This window comes from Jaculus jaculus, chromosome 13, assembly GCF_020740685.1.
Source record: "Jaculus jaculus isolate mJacJac1 chromosome 13, mJacJac1.mat.Y.cur, whole genome shotgun sequence".
Classification (NCBI taxonomy): domain Eukaryota; kingdom Metazoa; phylum Chordata; class Mammalia; order Rodentia; family Dipodidae; genus Jaculus; species Jaculus jaculus.
The window spans coordinates 23,434,112-23,452,799 of record NC_059114.1 but is presented as its reverse complement, the minus strand read 5'-3'; the positions used below and the strand labels follow the sequence as shown (position 1 = coordinate 23,452,799).

General features: G+C 45.0%; 2 protein-coding genes across 2 annotated transcripts in view; one reads left to right on the top strand and one right to left on the bottom strand.

Moving 5' to 3' along the window:
• The window catches only part of Acad10 (acyl-CoA dehydrogenase family member 10), a 64,913-nt gene extending 57,748 nt beyond the window's left edge, over positions 1 to 7,165 (bottom strand). The window contains exons 1-2 of the mRNA XM_045132709.1: positions 7,027 to 7,165; positions 520 to 719 (exon numbers count right to left, since the gene is read on the bottom strand). Of these exons, the coding sequence (XP_044988644.1) occupies positions 520 to 706 (187 nt within the window). The 5' untranslated portion in view covers positions 707 to 719; positions 7,027 to 7,165. The remainder of the gene's footprint in view (positions 1 to 519; positions 720 to 7,026) is intronic.
• A 124-nt stretch (positions 7,166 to 7,289) lies between these two features.
• Positions 7,290 to 18,688, top strand: part of LOC101611263 (BRCA1 associated protein) — a 45,522-nt gene continuing 34,123 nt past the window's right edge. Inside the window, exons 1-4 of the mRNA XM_004670974.2 lie at positions 7,290 to 7,561; positions 11,089 to 11,250; positions 13,388 to 13,583; positions 15,186 to 15,375. Of these exons, the coding sequence (XP_004671031.1) occupies positions 7,480 to 7,561; positions 11,089 to 11,250; positions 13,388 to 13,583; positions 15,186 to 15,375 (630 nt within the window). The 5' untranslated portion in view covers positions 7,290 to 7,479. The remainder of the gene's footprint in view (positions 7,562 to 11,088; positions 11,251 to 13,387; positions 13,584 to 15,185; positions 15,376 to 18,688) is intronic.

The window sequence follows — 18,688 nt, the reverse complement described above, 5'->3', positions numbered from 1 at the left end:
ATTTTTAGCTATAGATGATACAAAAACTGACAGCAGGCAACATTTGGCCTACATGCCACAGATGACTAAGCTTTGACTTCAATGTAAAATATGTACAGATAGACATGAGCCATATGGATTGACCTGGGGAGCCAGCTCAGTGGAGGCATGCTTGCCAACATGTACAGAAGTCCTAAGTTCAATCACTAGGGTCACCAAAAAGAAAAGAAAAAAAAAGCACAGCAATTAATTACTGAGAACATGTGATGAGCTGAGCTAAGCAACAACTGTTTTCTGTCAACCATTTCATTTAAACTTTCCCCCAGATGCCAAAGGAGGTAGGATCTATTTTTAGCCCTACTGTAATGCATTGGAAAGTGAGGCTCAGAGAACACGAACAATTTGCCTAAGTGGGGCCTGGCACTTGACGCAAGGGCCAGCACTGGAATAGACTGTTGCCCAGTTCTCCATCTCCCCCACCATTCTCCCTTTCTTCACCACCATTCCAGTCCCCCAAAGTGGAAGCAGTTTAAAACTCACTGGCAGCCAGTGTCCCTGGAGAAGGAATGAGAACTCCACCCATGTCAAAAATGACGGCTTTGTAGGTGTTGCTTGCAGAATGCATCCATCGCTGGGCTGCCTGCTGCCTGAGCCAACTGTGTTTCAAGACAGCTGTCCTCCATGGCCAGGGGAGAGAGGAAGTGTGAAACAGTCTCCTTATGCACATGACAAGGCTAAGGCTGCGTGGAACAAGGCACAGGGACAGATTGATTAACCTCAAGGCCGGCACAAACCTAGCTGATACCCACAGTTGACTCCATTGGATCCATGCATCTTCAGTGACTGTTCTCCCCTGCCTCTCAGGCTATAAAAGGCGATTTGGCTCTGACTTTCTCCCATTTCAACTCAGCTGTTCTTCCTCCTGAAATCTGTCTCCCTCCTACCTTTCTTGTAGCTAGAGACTCAGTCTGGGGACCCTAAATGGCTTCCCTGCCTCTTCTCAAACCTCTCATGTTTTCTTCACTTATCAGCTACAATAATCTTTCAAAACTGCAAATGTGATCACATCTTAACCCCAGACCTTCTAGAGAAGCATGGCATGCTGGCTCACACCTGTAATCCCAGCTCAGGGGAAGCTAATTGTGCGAGTATGAATGGGGGTCAGGAGGCAAGGAAGAGGAAAGGGTGGAGAAAGGGCAACCAAACTTAAGTATATGTAAATAATTTTTTTTTTAATCCAAAGATTCTTGGCTGGAGAGATGGCTTAACAGTTAAGATGCTTAACTTCAAAGACTAAGGACCCATGGTCGATTCCCTAGTACCCACATAAGCTAGGTGCACAAGGTGGTTCATGAGTCGAGTTCATTTGCAGTGGCTAGAGGCCCTGGGTGCATCCCCACTCTCTTCCCCCACAGCCTCTCTCCCAAATATATATATATATTGGTTTTTTCGAGGTAAGGTCTCACTCTAGCTCAGCCTGGCCTGAAATTCACTATGTAGTCTTAGGGTGGCCTCAAACTCACAGTGATCTTCCTACCTCTGCCTCCAGAGTGCTGTAATTAAAGGCGTGCACCATCACGCCTGGCTGAAAAAATAAAATATTTTTTAAAAAGATGTATTGCTTAAGAATCCTTAGCTTTTAAAAAAATATATATTTATTTATTTGAAAGAGAAAGGTAGAGAGAGAATGGGCACACCAGGGCCTGTAGCCACTGTAAACGAACTCCAGACACATGCACCATCTTGTGCATCTGGCTTATGTAGGCCTTGGGGAATCAAACCTGGGTCCTTTGGCTTTGTAAGCAAGTGCCTTAACTACCAAGCCTTCCCTCCAGCCCAACCAAGATATCTTGAAATTTATCTTATATACTTCACAGATCAAAAGTTTGTTGAATTTTGGAGTTAAAAAAAAAAAAACCCTTTAAGGTAGATCTTAATTTTCAGTTTTATTTATATTCCTATGAAAAGCCAACGTTCGTGTAGAAAAAGCAGCTCATTTACAGGCTTGTAAAAGCACCTTTTGTATGAGAGTTTGAGATGCAGAGTGTTTGGAGCCGAATGAGACAAGTGAGGTCACACACTGCCACTAATGAACATGTGGGCAAGGTTCCCATAAATAGGTTGCTTCTTACTTCAGCCACAGATGACAGTTTAGATACATATATATACATATACATATACATATATATATACACACACACATACATACGAGAGAGAGAATACGAGCATGCCAGGGCCTCTGCAAATTAGCCACTGCAGATGAACTCCACATGCATGTGCCACCTTGTGCTTCTGGCTTACATGGGTACTGGGGAATCAAAGACTTTGCAGGCAATCGCCTTAACTGCTAAGCCATCTCTGCAGCCCCAAGACGACAGTTTAAAAAATAATTATTCATTTGCAAGTAGAGAGGGAGCGAGCTTATTTGAGGAAGGGAGAGTGAGAGAGAGAATATGCCAGGACCTCTAGCCACTGCAAGTGAACTTCAGATGCATGTGTCCCTCTGAGCATCCATGGGCACTGGCGAATTGAAATAGGCCTTTAGGCTTTCAGACAAGTGCCTATACCACTCAAGTCCTTTCTGCAGCCCCCACAGATACTGTTTCATAGCCACTTCCCAACCCTTACTTCCAAATAAGATTCTTTTTGTTGTTGTTGTTGTTGTTGTTTTTTGAGATAGGGTTTCACTCTAGCTCAGGATGACCTGGAATTTACTATGTAATCTTAGGGTGGTGGCCTTGAATTCAATCCTCCTACCTCTGCCTCCCAAGTGCTGGGATTCAAAGCGTGCACCACCAAGCCCGGCTTCAAACAGGATTCTTTAACTCACCTAGGTACCTGCTGTGCGGGGCTGGAACACTTTTCTCTTGTTCATGTGACTGGTGAATTTCCACTCACCTTTACACCTCAGCCATGGTTTTATACCTCCTCTACAGACTTACTTTCTTTTCCCGAGCAGACTGCCGCAGGCTTTATCCTCACTCCCACTGCCCTTCTCCATATCTTCAGTAGAACTTTTACCCCATTTCATAATCGCTGTTTCCATGTTTATCTGCTCCTATAGTAAGCTCTCTTTCCATTCTCTCTCCATACCTTGGGCCCTGGAACGGCCTCTAGAGGCAGAACCACCTGGGCATGGTGGCTCATACTTATCATCTCAGCACTTCAGGACTGCCATTAGTTCAAGGCCAGATTGGGCTACTGAGTGAGTTCCAGGTCAGACTGAGCTACAGAGAGACCCTGCCTCAAGGAAAAAAATAAGTAAAGTAGATCCTGACTGGAGAGTTGGCTTAGCAGTTAAGGTGTTTCCTTGCAAAGCCAAAAGACCCGGGTTCGATTCCCTAGGACCCACGAAAGCCAGGTGAACATAGTGGCGCATGTGTCTGGAGTTTGTTTGCCATGGCTGGAAGCCCTGCTGCGTGTCCTCCCCCCACCTCACTCTCTCTTGCTGTAACAGATAAATAAAAATTTAAAAAGCTAGAAGCTGTGGCAGGCTTCTGTCACCCCGGCACTCTGATGGGCAAAAGAAGGCGAAGACAGGGGAGTTTCCCGCAGCTCAAGGCAAGAGCAGTAAGAACAGCAGAGGGAGATGCAGAGAAATCCTGCCTCAAACTAGGTGAAAGGTGAAGGCCAACGGGAAAGTTGTCCTCTGACTTACATGTGTGTGTGCACAATCAATCAATCAATCAATCAATCAATCAATCAAACAGAATGAATAAAATATCAGAAAACAGGAGCAAGGTGTGGTGACACACAACTATAATTCTAGCACTAAGAGGACTGTGAGTTCCAGGTCAGCCTAGATGACATAACAAAGGAAGGGAGGGACCGGGCAAGACATGGCAGCCGAGGACAGTTAGCTCTCAAGTGACACTAAGTCTCCCCCCACCTTGGGAAGTAGGGGTGAATTCGGATCCACCTGGGAGTGGGGAGTGTAAGTTCCCGCCCCAGAGCAGCAGCAGCAGCAGCAGCAGGCTGGCGGCAGCCACAGCTGATTATGGAAGATTCCCGCAAGAGGAACACTTCCCACACTGCACCTCACCCAAGTTCAACAGTTCAGGGAGCTCTTATTTCTCATGCTGCCCGACAGGTATCATCTTTATCAGAAAGTGAGGAGTGTCGGGCAACTCAGCTGACAGAAGGGAGATGTTTTATGCAACAGACCTGATCACAGAGGCTGAGGTGGAAAATAGTCTGTAAGAAGCTACTGGCACAACTGGGAGCTTTGTAAATAAGCAGCATACTCAAAAGGCAAGAAAGAAACATCGGCCATTCAACTCTGCTAAATCATAGTTGTCAATCCAAAAATGGCACATAAGATGAAATTTGGTAAATTGAATTTGTAAATCAGTTGACCCTGTAAATTTGCATTTCTTACTGTTTCTTAGGATTCACCTTTTTCAGTTGTATGTGACTGCATGTGTATTTTATTTCTACCAATAAATTTCAAATTACAAATGTAAAAGAAAATGTAATGTGTTACTAAATATATAAATTATGTGGTCTGATTGTGAAAAAGAAAAAGAAAAACCACTAAGGACAGCCTTAGTGGTTGGCAGCTACAAAGAACTATAAATAACATGTCCATTTTTGGCTACCAATTCTAGTTCTCTGGACTTGGCATCTCCTATGCCACAAAGAACTTTTGTCTTCTTGCCAATCAGAATGAGGTTAAAAGTGAGGTTAGAATGTGAGCTTGCTTCCTCAATCCTACCTGCACAAACATGCATACATAGTATATTAAGGAGATGGTTAAGAAAGACATTAGAGTCTGTGTTCTGGGATCAGACTGTTGTCTGGTTTCAAATATGAGCTCTGCCACTGACTAAGAGATTCTGGGCACAAATAATACTCTCTCTGAGCCTCAGGCTCCTCCTCTGTAAAATGGAGACAATTTTGTGTGTATCTCATAAAACTGTCACCATGGCATGAGGTAAAATAGGTTAAGATCCTCGTTAGTACCTGGCAATAACAGTAAGGGTTACTTACCACTTGAGCTGGGGTTGTGCCTCAGTGTGCTCAAGGCTCTAGATCACCCCCTAGCAACATTAAAAAAATGTTATGTACTTCTGTAATATACTTTAAAAGTGCACATGGTCTCAATGTTAGGTACCTACACTACGTGTGTATGGTTTATGCACTTTCACACAAACCAGTGATTGTTCACAGGGGATAATTCTGGCCGCAAGGAGACACTTGGCAGTAACTGGGCAATTTTTGGCGGTAACCAGAATGTACTGTCACACATCTTATTTTATTTTGAGAGGAAAAAAGAAACAGAGAAAGAGAGAGAGAAAGAATAGTAGAGAGAGACAGAGAGAGAGAAAGAATGGGTGTGCAGGGCCTCTAGTCACTGCAAACGAACTCCAGTCATATGTGCCACCTTGTGCATCTGGCTTTACGTGGTTACTGGGGAATCATGCTCGGGTCCTTAGGCTTTGCAGGCAAGCGCCTGAATCGCTAAGCCATCTCTCCAGCCCCTGTCACACATCTTAGTTATTATGTCACATGGAAAAATAGTATGCTTTTCATGTTCTGTCACTGAGTATGACTAGCTTTTCTTCCTTTAATTCTTTCTTTCATTTTTTTGTTGGGGTGGGGGAAGACAGGCTCTCACTCTAGCCCAGGTTGACCTGCAATTGGAACTCATTCTGTAGCTCAAGCTGGTCTTAAACTCCTGATCACACTCCTACCTCCTCCTCCCAAGGGCTGAGATTAAAGTCGTGAGCCACCATACCAGGCTGCATCTCTCTCTAGCTCATCTCTGTCTCAATTCCGGAGATCAAACCCAGGGCCTTGCACCCAAATATTCTACTAATAATATACAACTCCCAGATTTTAGTTGGTTCAGCCTCACCTTGAACTCCTACTGTTTCTGCCTCATACTCACAAATGGTGGCAGTTGGAGGCAGGAGGGTCAGGAGTTCAGAGTCATCCTCATCTACATAGTGAGTTCAAGACCAGCCTGGACTACATGAAACCCTGTTCCAAAACAGCAAACAAGCCAGGGCTAGGGCTGGAGGGATGGCTTAGCAGCTAGGGCATTTGCCTGCAAAGCCAAAGAACCCAGGTTCAATTCCCCAGGACCCACATTAGCCAGATGCACAAGGGGGTGCATGCATCTGGAGTTCGTTTGCAGTGGCTAGAGGCCCTGGCACGCCCATTCTCTCTCCCGCTTTCTCTGTCAAATACATAAATAAATAGAAATAAAATATTTTTTTAAAAAAAAATAAACAAGCTGGGCATGGTGGTGCACACCTTTGATCCCAGGACTGGGGAGGCAGAGGTAGGAGGACTGTTGAGTTCGAAGCCACCCCGAAGCTACGTGGTGAATTCCAGGTCAGCCTGGGCTACAGAGAGAGACCCTACGTCGAAAACCCAAAAAGTTAAAATTTAAAAAATTAAAAATAAAGCTGGGCTGTTGGCTCACACCTGTGAGCGTAGCACTCAGGAGTTTGAGGCAGGAGATTTGCTGTGAGGTGGAGGACAGCCTGAGCTATAAGGTGAATACTAAGTCAGTCAGGTTAGAGTGAGACCCTACCACCAATAAGTAAATAAATAAATAAATAAGCCTAAATTAAAGTTAAAAAAAAAATCATTCAGTCTATATGCCAAAAGCAGTCTTGGGAGTGGGAACAATGTTTACCGCTCCTTCTACATATTTCATCTCGTAATCACCATATGGTATTACGCAAGCAGTTGAAAATCACTCAAGCGGTGATGAAGGTCAACCCAGTAAGGGACTGGGTTTACTCTGCCAGTATAAAACCCATGTACCCCACCAGCGTCTGGACTCAGAATAAACCTTCATGAAGCCACTGGATAGGAGCTGGACGCCGATCTGCCACCGGCCGCTGCGCTCTTAACTAGTCCTTCGCCCTACCTTAACAGAGCCAGCCAGAAAGCCGACAAACCCAGGGTGTCCCCGGGAGCCCCGCTTCCGGAACTGGAAAGTGGGCGTGACGCGAAGCAACCCTGCTCAGGGCGGCAGCCTGAGGTGCGCACACACGCCAAACAGAAGCCACTAACTGAGCACCGACAGCATACCTTCCTCTGCGGCCCAGCCCGGGGCTGCCGAGCACGAGGCCTCCCAGCTCGCGGAGACTCGAACCGCAGCCCGCAGCAGCCCACCGGAGGCGAAGCGCCGCGGGCGTCCAGCGAGTCTCCCCTCACGCGCAGGGCGAGCGGGCGCAGGGCGCATGCTCCGCGCCGGCCCCGCCCCTCCCCTCCCCGCCCCGCCCCGCCCCGCCCCCTGGGCGCGTGCGCTGGCGCGCATGCGTGACCCCGCGGGTCAGCGGCGGCGGCCGGGAGGCGGAAGCGGAGGTGGTTGTGGCTCCGAACGCCGTGGATACCACCGCCTGCTCCTGCTGCTGCTCCTGCTGCTGCTGCTGCTGCTCCTGCTGCTGCTGAGGCGGTGGCGGCGCTGCTCACCCCGGGCCGCTCGGCCTCTGCGCTAGCTCCCCAGTCTCCCCCGAGCCCGCCGGGGCCCGCGCCTGCCCTATGAGTGTGTCACTGGTTGTCATCCGACTGGAGCTCGCGGAACACTCGCCGGTCCCCGCCGACTTCGGCTTCAACGCCGCGGGTGAGTGAAACCCTGCGGGCTCCTTTCCCCGGAGCCGGCTCGGTGGCCCCGGGGACTCGCTCTGCCGAAGGGACAGGCCTCCGGGTGAAGTCATTCCCTCCCCGTGCCTTCCCCAGCGGGAGTGTCCATTGCTCGCCCCTAGCTTCGTGCAGGTAGAAGCTGGCTCTCCGGCACACTGACGAGCTCTGCTTGCAAGTAGTCTTCCTTCGTTAAGAGGGGATTCCTAACAGTAATCGTAAGAAATAAATAAAATGTGAGCACTGCTACATCCCAGCACCCAGACACCCCCCACCCGCCCCCATGGGCTTTATTTTTAATGAATGCTGCAATAGCCAGCTCTACACCAGGTAAGGTGGAAGATGTGTACCCTTTTTAAAAAGTGGGAAACTGAGGCCTTTGGTAAAATGATTTACCCAAAGTTACCTGTAAGTGGTTAGGAACGGATTCTAACCCAGCTAGGCCTGAAAACTTGAACTGTTCACCAACCTTAGCCACACACTTCCTTAATTAGTAATGTAGACAGAACTGTTCCTTGCTCTTCAGAAAGGTAGCTAATAACATTCAAAAAGTGTTTATTGGGGGCTGGAGAGATGGCTTATGGTTAAGGCATTTGCCTGCAAAGCCAAAGGACCCATGTTCGATTCTCCAGGACCCACGTAAGCCAGATGCACAAGAGGCATATACATCTGGAGTTCGTTTGCAGTGCCTACAGGCCCTGGCGTGCTTTCTCTTCTCTTTTCTCCTCTTCTCTCTCTGCTTGCAAATTTAAAAATCAATAAATAAAGTGTTTATTGGGCTGGAGAGATGGCTCAGCAGTTAAGGCTTTTGCTTGCAGAAAAACAAGTGTTTGTTGACTGTACAGGTGGAAGCAGGATGATCAAGAAGTTCAAAGCCACCTTGGCTACAAGGTGAGTTTGAGGCCAGCCTGGGCTACATGAAACAAGGAAAGAAAATGAGAGCCATTTATTGATTATCCTGCGTCCTCCAGAGCTTTAGTGATACACAGAATGAGACCTAGTCTGCTCGATAGGGCCAGCAGTTCAGTGGAGGAGACAGGTGAATAAGTGCAGAATAAAAGGGATCAATGTAGGAAAGGCGGAAGACTCTGGAAAACTTTCATGAAGACCCCTTTAGTTTGGAAAGGTACTGGGACAGGCGAGAATGAAGTGTCACTGAGCCAAGGAACTTTGGAGCTGTAAATTGAAAATTGAATATGGTGTTGCTATGTTGTCCTTTCTATTCTCAGATGAATATGATTCAACCCAGGGTAACAAACACTTTTAAAGGGCTAAAAATGCCCCTTTAGTTCTGGGAGTCATTTAAATTGGCATTAGCCACATAGAAACATCTGCATGGGCCAGTGGTGGAGTCATTTAGTCAACAGACATTTAGAGAACGCCCAGTATATGCTGGACGTTGTGGTCTGAGTGCTGGGAATACAGTGGTGGGCCTGACAAGCCTGGTCTTGCCCAGACTTACTTATACTAAGAGTATTTTGGTCAAGTCTCCAAATTCCTTTCCCTTTTAAAGTTTTCATTGAAATTTAGAAGACACAGATTTTCATGGCTTGATGCTCATAGTTTAAGGTAACTCAGGCTATTTATATTTAACAAGATGGTGGTGGGCTGGAGAGGTGGCTCAGCAGTTAAGGCACTTGCCTGCAAAGCCTAAGAGCCCGATTCAGTTCCCAAGTATTCACATAAAACCAGATGCCCAAAGTGGTGCATACATCTGGAGTTTGTTTCCAGTGGCTAGAGGCCCTTGCATGTCCATTCTCTCCCTCCCTCCCTCCCTCCTCCTCCTCCTCCTCCTCTCTCTCCTTGCAAATAAAACTTATTTTTTAAAGATGGTGTTATTGTTACATTCTTGGGACAAAAACAGTTGACCTGACCAAAAGCAGCAATAGGAGAGGGTTTAGTTTGGTTTGCAGTCTTGAGGAGAAGTTTCATCATGGTGGACAAATCATGGCAGAGCAGTGGCTGGACGTCACATCTTGTCACATCAGGTGGGAGGTAGCAGCAAGAGTGAGCTAGCTAGTGAACACCCAGTAGGGCAAGGTTCTACTTCCCAAAGGCTCCACCAGCTGGGGATTCACTATGAGGCTAGATCACATACACATGAGGCCTTGGAGGAATTTCACATTCAAACCACCACAGATGGTCACCAAGAGGTTTTAAAATTCTGTTTGTCGAACTGAGGAGAGAACTCAGTGGTTAAAGGTGCTTGCTGGCTGTCAAAGCTTGCTGGCCTGCGTTTAATTCCTCAGTACCTACTTAAAGCCAGATGCACAAAGTAGCACCTGTGTCTTGAGATTGTTTGCAGTGGCAAGAGGCCCTCGTATACGCATTCTGTTTCTCTCACACAGATAAATTAAAAAAAAAAAAAAAACCTCTGGGCTGGAAGATGGCTTGCCTACGAAGCTAAGGACCCATGTTCAGTCTCTGCAGATGCCGTGTAAGCCAGACATACAAAGGTGACACAGACACAAGGTCACTCATGTGCCCTAGGTGGCACAAGCATCTGGGGTTTGATTGCAGTGGCTAAGGCCCTGATGTGCCAATTCTCTCTTTCACTCTCAAAAAAAATTCTATTTGTGACATTAGTGTTTTGGAAAGCAGAATTTGTTTATTAGGTGCTAATAATACTAGTTGATGTTGGCATAATCAATCACTGCAGCACCTTCTCTAAGGCGTTTATTCTTGTTGGTTTGCTTAAAGTTCATGAGTCCACTAGAACAGTGCTGCATTTTTGAGTTTATTGTATTGGCTGCCTATTGACTGCTGAGAGTGTTGCAGTGTCGCAGAGGTAACTGAGGTGGATGCTGCAAAGGCATCTTAATCCTGTTGGAGGAGGGCAGCAGAGAGAAAAAGGAAACCTAGAGCTGGGGTACATGAAGAACGGAAAAGAACTTTTTAAAAAAAATATTTTATTTTTAGTTATTTATTTGAGGGAGAGACAGATTGGGTGCATCAAAGCCTCCAGCTGCTACAAACGAACTTGAGACACATGCGCCACCTTGTGCATCTGGCTTACCTGACTCCTAGGGAATCAAACCTGGGTCCTTTGGCTCTGCAAGCAAGTGCCTTAACCACTAAGCAATCTCTTCAGCTCTGGAACTTTTTTTTTTTTTTTTCACTCTAGCCCAGGCTGGCCTCATTCTCATGGAGATTCTTTTACCTCAACCTCCCAAGTTCTGGGATTGTAAGTGTGAGTTTAGGAACTTGTTTTACTTTGTGTGTGTGTGTGTGTGTGTGTGTGTGTGTGTGTGTGTGTGTGTTTATTTGAGAGAAAGAGGCAGAGATGAGAGAGAGAGAGAGAATGAATATGGATGGGCGTGCCAGGGCCTCCAGCCACTGCAGACAAACTCCAGATGCATGCACCCCCTTGTGCATCTGGCATATGTGAGTCCTGGGGAGTCAAACTAGGATACTTTGGCTTTGCAGGCAAATGCCTTAACCACAAAGCCATCTCTGTGGCTCCTTGTTTTAGTTCTATTATTAGATATTAACCATTTGTGTGTTCTTTAGCTGGGGAGATGTCTGATGAGGATATCAAAAAGAAGACCCTTGCTTCAGCTGTTGCCTGTTTAGATGGGAAGTCACCAGGGGAGAAAGCAGCAGTCATCCACCAGCACCTCGGCCGCCGGGAAATGACAGATGTGATCATTGAGACCATGAAAGCCAACCCAGGTATGCTTTCAGAAACCCTAGACACTCATGTACAGCGAGCCCCTGGTTACCTGTTTGCTACACAGTGTTTGATGAGCCCATGATGTTGACCTCTAGCATGCTCTTATCTGTCGCTGCCTATGTGCTTTACATGCAGACCTTAAGGTACATTTCATTGTCTTTCAGTTTTTCTTCCAAATTAGTTCTCAAGCTGGGTGCAATGGCACATGCCTGTAAGTCTCAGCTACTCAGGAGGCTGAGGCAGGAGGGTCCCTGGAGCCTTGGAATTTGGAGACAGCCTGGGTAACATAACAAGAACCTATCTCAAAAAATAAAAATAAAACTAGATGAATTTTAATGAGGTGAATTTGCAGCGGTATTTGGTGAGGGAGAGCTTAACACCTAAGTCAGCATTAGGCCAGGGTTGCATTCAGGGAAACATGCTGTGTCTCCCCTGGTCTGCCAGCTCACTCCGGCTGAGGGGATCAAAGCTGGAAGGTTTGGTTTTCAAATAGCCCTGGGTATGTGTCTCACTGTGGAGTGCATGATGAGTGATGCCTACTTGTGCTATGGCATTGTTTGATGTGGTTAAAAAGCTGTTCCTTAGTTTTTGAGAGTGTTAGAATATTTTTATTGATGGTGTTAACTTTTCCTGGGGAGACTTGAACAACTTTGTGCTCCCCCCAATAGGGCATCAACAACAGACCAAAGAAATGTTTCCACCCAAGTATGGGTTAGTGAGCCAGTGAGGTTATTAGGGTTACTTATAAGATCATGGGTGAAAGCCGGGTGTGGTGGTGCACGCCTTTAATCCCAGCACTTGGGAGGCAGAGGTAGGAGGATCACCATGAGTTGAGGTCACCCTGAGACTACATAGTGAATTCAGCCTAGGCCAGTGTGAGACCGAGGGGGAAAAAATGCTGTATCACTGAGAAGCCTGTGTCAGCATAGGTGACAATTCATGGGCCTCTGGTGCTCGCTACAGAACTTGCAGACAACTGTCATGGTAGGAGAGTCTCCTCTCCCCAGCAGTTATTATTGCTTATATATCAGGGATGGGCCTTGTGAATCTTGGGAGTTTTAGTAACTTTCTGAGACTTAGGAATTGTTTACTTCCTGGCCCTTATAAGTTTCAGAACCTTCTGAGTCTTAAGGACAAGGCCTCCAGGAAAGGAATGCTTCAAATCAGAGGAAATTGATGCATAACAGGGTATTATGAGAATGTGGAGGGGGTGCATGTATGTTGTATATTCATGTGTGTGCATGGATAAACACACCTTGTGAATGTGCATGTGAAGGCCAGAAGAAAGCATCAGCTGTCCTCTAACCCTCTGCATATTCCCTGGAGGTGGAGTCTCTCTCAAATCCCAGGACTCTGCTCTATAAGAACCTCAATAATTCTCTTAGCTCCTCCCAGGACTGGGGTGACAGACAGGTGTGGCAATGCCCAATTGTCTACGTAGGTGCTGGGAAATCAAACTCAGAGGGTCTCCAGACTTCGTGCTTGTGTAGCAAGTGGTTTTTATCACTGAGCCACCTCCCCAGCCCCTGTTATGAGACTTTTTGTTAAAACATTCTATTATTTATTTGCAAGCAGAAGGAGTGAAAATGAGAATGAATAAGTGCACCAAGGCATCCCCAGACACATGCACCATTCTGTGCATCTGGCTTTACGTGGGTACTGAGGAACTGAACTTAGGTCACCAGGCTTTGCAAGCAAGCACCTTTAACTGCTGAGCCATATCTCTAGCTCCTGTTACAGATTTTTGTAGGGCAAAGAGAGCTTAACAGTTGAGATAGTCCCAAACTCAGCTACTCATCTGTTCTATGAAGATAATTCTCTCTTTCTGTTTCCTTTACCCCCCCCCCACCGCCTTTTCTTTTTAGATAGGGTCTCCCACTGTAGCTCAGGCTAACCTGTAGTTCACTGTATAGCCCAGGTTGGCCTTGAACTCAACAGCAATCCTCCTGCCTCAACCCTTGAGTTTTGGGATTACAGATGTGAGCCACCACACCAAACATGAATATCATTCCTAATTCAGTGTATTACAGTTTCTCTATAAAAGTGTATTGTTCTGACTTGGCGATTCTAACATAATTAGGCTCCGGTAGCATATATGCCACTGTTTATAATCTGTTGGTCTTTGATTTGTGAAAGATGAGCTAAAAGACACCATGGAAGAAAAGCAGTCTCCAGCAGCATCCGTCAGTGTGCAGAGAAGTAGAGGTCAGAATGAAGGCATAAACATAGCTCCAGATTCTCCATCCAAACAGCTTCCAGACCAGATCTCGTTCTTCAGTGGAAACCCTTCAGTTGAAATAGTTCATGGTATTATGCACCTGTACAAGACAAAGTAAGAAAAGTACCTCTTTCCTTTTGGATTGGTCTATTTTTTGCCTTAGGATAGAGAAAATTTTTGGCCTTAAGTAAGGGAAATTTCTTAAGTGTTCAAAAGATACTACCTTTAGGTCTTGTGTGTGAGAGAATTTTTAGTTGTTTTACATTTGATCTTGTATATTGGGTCAGAGCTGTTATTAAAAAAAAAAAAACACTGAAATGTAGGTACAGTTGAGAAAAGACTTGGGAAAATATTTCCTTAGCTGTTGTAAATGGCTGATGACTGGGGAATTGAAAGGAGAACTGAAGAAAAATAAGTAAAAAAATGATCAGCAGTACTACAGTTGCATATCCACACCACACAAAAAAGCTAAGAAGCAAGTTAAATAATTTTATTTTTATTTATTTATTTGGAGGTAGGGTCTTACCTTACTGTAGCCTAGGCTGACCTGGAATTCACTACATAATCTCAGAGTGGCCTCAAAATTTTTAATTTTCTTTTTTTTTTTTTTCTTCTTTTTTTTGGTTTTTTGAAGTAGGGTCTCACTCTGGTCCAGGCTGATCTGGAATTAACTATGTAGTCTCAGGGTAGTCTCAAACTCACAGCAATCCTCCTACCTCTGCCTCCCAAGTGCTGGGATTAAAGGCGTGTGCTACTACGCCCGGTGAAATTTTTAATTTTAAAAAATATTTGTATTATTTGCAAGCAGAGAGAGAATAAGAAAATAGGTACACCAGGACCTCCAGCCACTGCAAACACTCCTCATGCATATGCCACTGTGCATCTGGCTTTACATGAGTATTGAGGAATCATACCTGGGTCATTAGGCTCTGCAGGCAAGCGCACCTTAACCACTGAGCTATCTCTCCAGCCTTAATTTTAATTTTGTTACTTTTTACCCTTTGTCTGTGGTCCAAACAAAGCTTGCTAGACGTTCCAGGAAAAACATTTGGATAGACAGCCCTCAGGCTGGGCCATCAACTCCTTGGATAATTGGTAGCTGATGTCTGAAAGGCTATCCTTGTCCTAACTTGTTTGCCAGGTCTCTCCTGGGAAAACAGCCAGTACACAGGTAGCCATTATGGACACAGCTGTTGAGTGAGTTTATGGTATCTCAGAAGCTAATTGCATGGTGGGAGATTTTTCTTCCAGTCTTCCAGCTGTTCCAGCTCAGCTATACTTTCTGTAACCTTCAGTCACATCCTCGCAGTTTAGAATTCTCACGTGAATTTTCAGCTTTCCTTCTAGATGTATTGACAGAAGTCCACAGCTAGACTAATACATCTAAGATAGATTAAACTGAAGAATATAATACACTGTGAAACGTACTAATGCAGATTCAGAACTATCACAAAACCTTATGTGAAAACTGCAAATTCTTGTGGGGAGTATAACGTGTAACATTTTAACACTTGCCTTAAAGTCCACTGCAGATCTGTGAAAGGGATTTTGCATTCGCCTATCAAAATGTATTTTTAAGTAAAATGACAAGGTATTTTAACTGATTGTGAACTGTTAGAAGTTTTATTTTATTCTTGGACATAAATTGTCTAATTAGTATTATCTGAACTAACCATACCTCATCTATTCAAGACAGTCTGATTATTGTCTTATTAGTAAGATGACCTCCTTAAAAGAAGATGTGAGGCGCAGTGCCATGCTGTGTATTCTCACAGTCCCTGCTACAATGACCAGTCATGACCTTATGAAGTTTGTCGCCCCATTTAATGAAGTAATTGAACAAATGAAAATCATCAGAGACTCTACTCCAAATCAATATATGGTGCTGATAAAGTTTAGTGCACAGGTAAAAGTTAAGATCTTGATCATCTCTTTGCCACCAAAACTGTTTTTGAAACTATATACCAGCTTTGTGTGAATGATTTACATTTTACACTTAAGGGGTTTTTTGTTTGTTTGTTTTTTGAGGCAGGGTCTATCCTGTAGGCTAAGTAGGCCTCAAACTCAATATATAGCTAAGGATGACCTTGAACTTCTAATCCTCCTGCCATCATCACACAAGGGTTGATATTAAAGGTATGTGCTACCCTGGTTTCTGAGGTGCTGGGTACTGGATCCAAGGCTTTGTGCATGTTAGGCAAACACTCTGCCAAGTTAGTTATATCCCCAGCTACTGAGGTTCTTGACATATACATCTTCTAATATGTTCTCACTGCAGTTGTATCTCTAAAATCACTAGCAAAAAATACAATTGTAAGGTGATGGGGAGATGTCTCAGTGGGTAAGTAAGTGCTCCAGAAGGATCTCTGGGTCTTGGCTGAACAACGATGTGCTCCATGTTTAGTGAGACACTGCTGAGAAAAATAAGGTGGGGGCTAGAGAGATAGCTTAGTGGTTAAGGCACTTGTCTGTAAAGCCAAAGGACCCAGGTTCGATTCCCCAGGATCCACATAAAGCCAGATATACAAGGTAGTGTGCCTGTATCTGGAATTCATCTGCAGTAGCTAGAGGCCCTAGTGTGCCCATTCTCTCTATCTGCCTCTTTCTCTCTCTCTCTCTCCCTTTCTCATAAATTTAAAAAAAAATACATATTTTTTAAGACAAGAGAGCCGGGTGTAATGGTGCCTGCCTGTAATCTCAGCACTTGGGAGGCAGTGGTAGGTGGATCACTGTGAGTTCAAGGTCATCCTGAGACTACATAGTGAATTCCAGGTCAGCCTGAGCTAGAGTAAGACCATACCTCAAAAAAAAAAAAGAGCCATGCACACACCTTTAATCCCAGCACTCAAGAAGCAGAGGATCACCAACCATGAGTTCGAAGCCACCCTGAGACTAATTAGTGAATTCCAGATCAGCTTGAGTTTCAGTGAGACTCTACCTCGAAAAAACAAAACAAAACAAAAAGAAAAGAAAAGAAGAAAAACAGTAAGGTGGGGCTGGAGAGATGGCTTAGTGGTTAAGGCACTAGCCTACAAAGTCTAAGGACCCAGGTTTGATTCCCCAGTACCCATGTTAGCCAAATGCACAAGGTGGCATATGCATCTGCAGTTAATTTGCAGTGGCTGGAGGCCCTGGTGTACCCATTCTCCCCCCCCTCCTCTCTAATAAATAAATTTTAAATATAGAGAAAATAAGATGAGGGGACTGGAGAGATGGCACAGTGGTTAAGACACGTGCCTACAAAGCCTAATGATCTGGGTTTGATTCCCCAGTACCTATGTAAACCAGATGCAAAGTGGGGCAGGTATCTGGAGTTAGTTTGCAGTAGCTAGAGGCCCTAGCATGCCCATTCTCTCTATTTCTCTGCTTGAAAATGAATAAAATACTGAAAGAAAATAAGGTGAAAGAGTGATAGAGGAAAACTCAGATTCCTCTGGCCTCTAAACTTTTGTATGTGGGGTGCACATATATGCATACACCACACACACTACACATATACAGCCCACCCCACCCCCAAAAGAAAGAAATAGAATTACAGTTCAAACTTCTTTGATTGATTTCGATTTTTTAAGGTAGGGACTCACTCTATAGTCTCAGGCTGGCCTCAGATTTACAACGATCTTCCTATCTTTGCCTCCTGAGTGCTGGGGTTAAAGGTGGGTGCCACCATGCCCGGCTTATATGATCTTTTTTATAATCTGTGGTATTTCTCTATGGAAATTTCACTAGGTCTTGATATTCAGCTGTGTGAAATAAATTTCTCTCACCTCATTGATAGCCTCCTTGAATTTGCCCAAATGTACAGTTCCATCTTGCTAGCCAACAAATGAGTGTGTGAAGGGTCATTAGTTGTTGCCTGCTTGACAGGTCCGTGGGGTTAGTGGGTGACAGGGAGCTCATAACATAGGCTCACGTGTTCTTCCTTATTACAGAGCTGGAGCTGACAGCAGTAGCAGCCACTTGGCATAAGAAAAGTTGCAGTTGGGTTATATTTGTACCTGTTCACATGGACTTTTGTTTGTTTGTTTGTTTTGTTTTGTTTTTTGAGATAGGGTCTCTCTCTTTCCCAGGCTATCTTTGAATTCACTATGGAGCCTTGGGGTGGCCTTGAACTCGTACCTCTGCCTCCCGAGTGCTGGGGTTAAAGGCATGCATCACCATGCCTCCCTATATTTGGTCTTTTTAATAGCCTCAGGTTTAATCATGTAACACTAACCTATGTAGCAAACACTGGAACTTCTCTTTAGCAGGCACCCTATTATAATGTATAGACACTACCAGGGATGTTTTCTGTCACTCTTAGTGGATTTTCTTTGCATATCTTTACTACACTTTTCTCCTCTTGTATTTGTTTTGACTTTTGCCATACTGGGGTTATACTCAGGACCAGATGCATGCTAAGCAAGCTCGAGCTACACCTCTGGCCCACATCTGTCTTTGGACCATATGCAGGTTGGTCACACCAACAGATGTTTTCTGAAACTGTGAGCCAGCCTGCTGCATTTTCTTCCCCATGAACCTAGAACTCGGGTCCTTGGTATTGTGAATTGTACTGTTTAATGCTAACATGGGATGTTGAGGCCTGATGGATCATCCTATCAAGGCTCACCTGTGAGGGACTTTCTAAGACCTAATAACACTCTCTTGGTCTAAGAGTTAGAGTTTTTAAGTTAATACAGGGTTCTGATGTTCTAAGTGCTTATTAGGAAACAGGCCCAGAGAATTAATTCCCAAAGTTAGGTCCTCAGTATTAAAGTGGAGTCCAGCTCAAGTAGCCTGACTCCATAGACTAGGCAGCTGTGTTCTTTTTAATATTTTTTAACATTTTTATTTATTTATTTATTGAGAGAGAGAGAGAGAGAGAAAAATGGCCATGCCTGGACCTTTAGCCACACACTGCAAATGAACTCCAGATGCATGTGCCACCATGTACATCTGGCTAATGTGGGTTCTGGAGAATGGAACCTGGGTCCTTAGGCTTTGCAGGCAAGTGCCTTAACCTCTAAGCCATCTCTCCAGGGAATGTTTAATAAGAACTCATAAGTAGGCTGGGCATGGTGGCGCACGCTTTTAATCCCAGCACGTAGGAGGCAGAGGTAGAAGGATCACCGTGTGTGTTTGAGGCCACTCTGAGACTACTATTTTTTTTTGGTTTTTCAAGGTAGGGTCTCACTCTAGCCCAGGCTGACCTGGAATTCACTATGTAGTCTCAGGGTGGC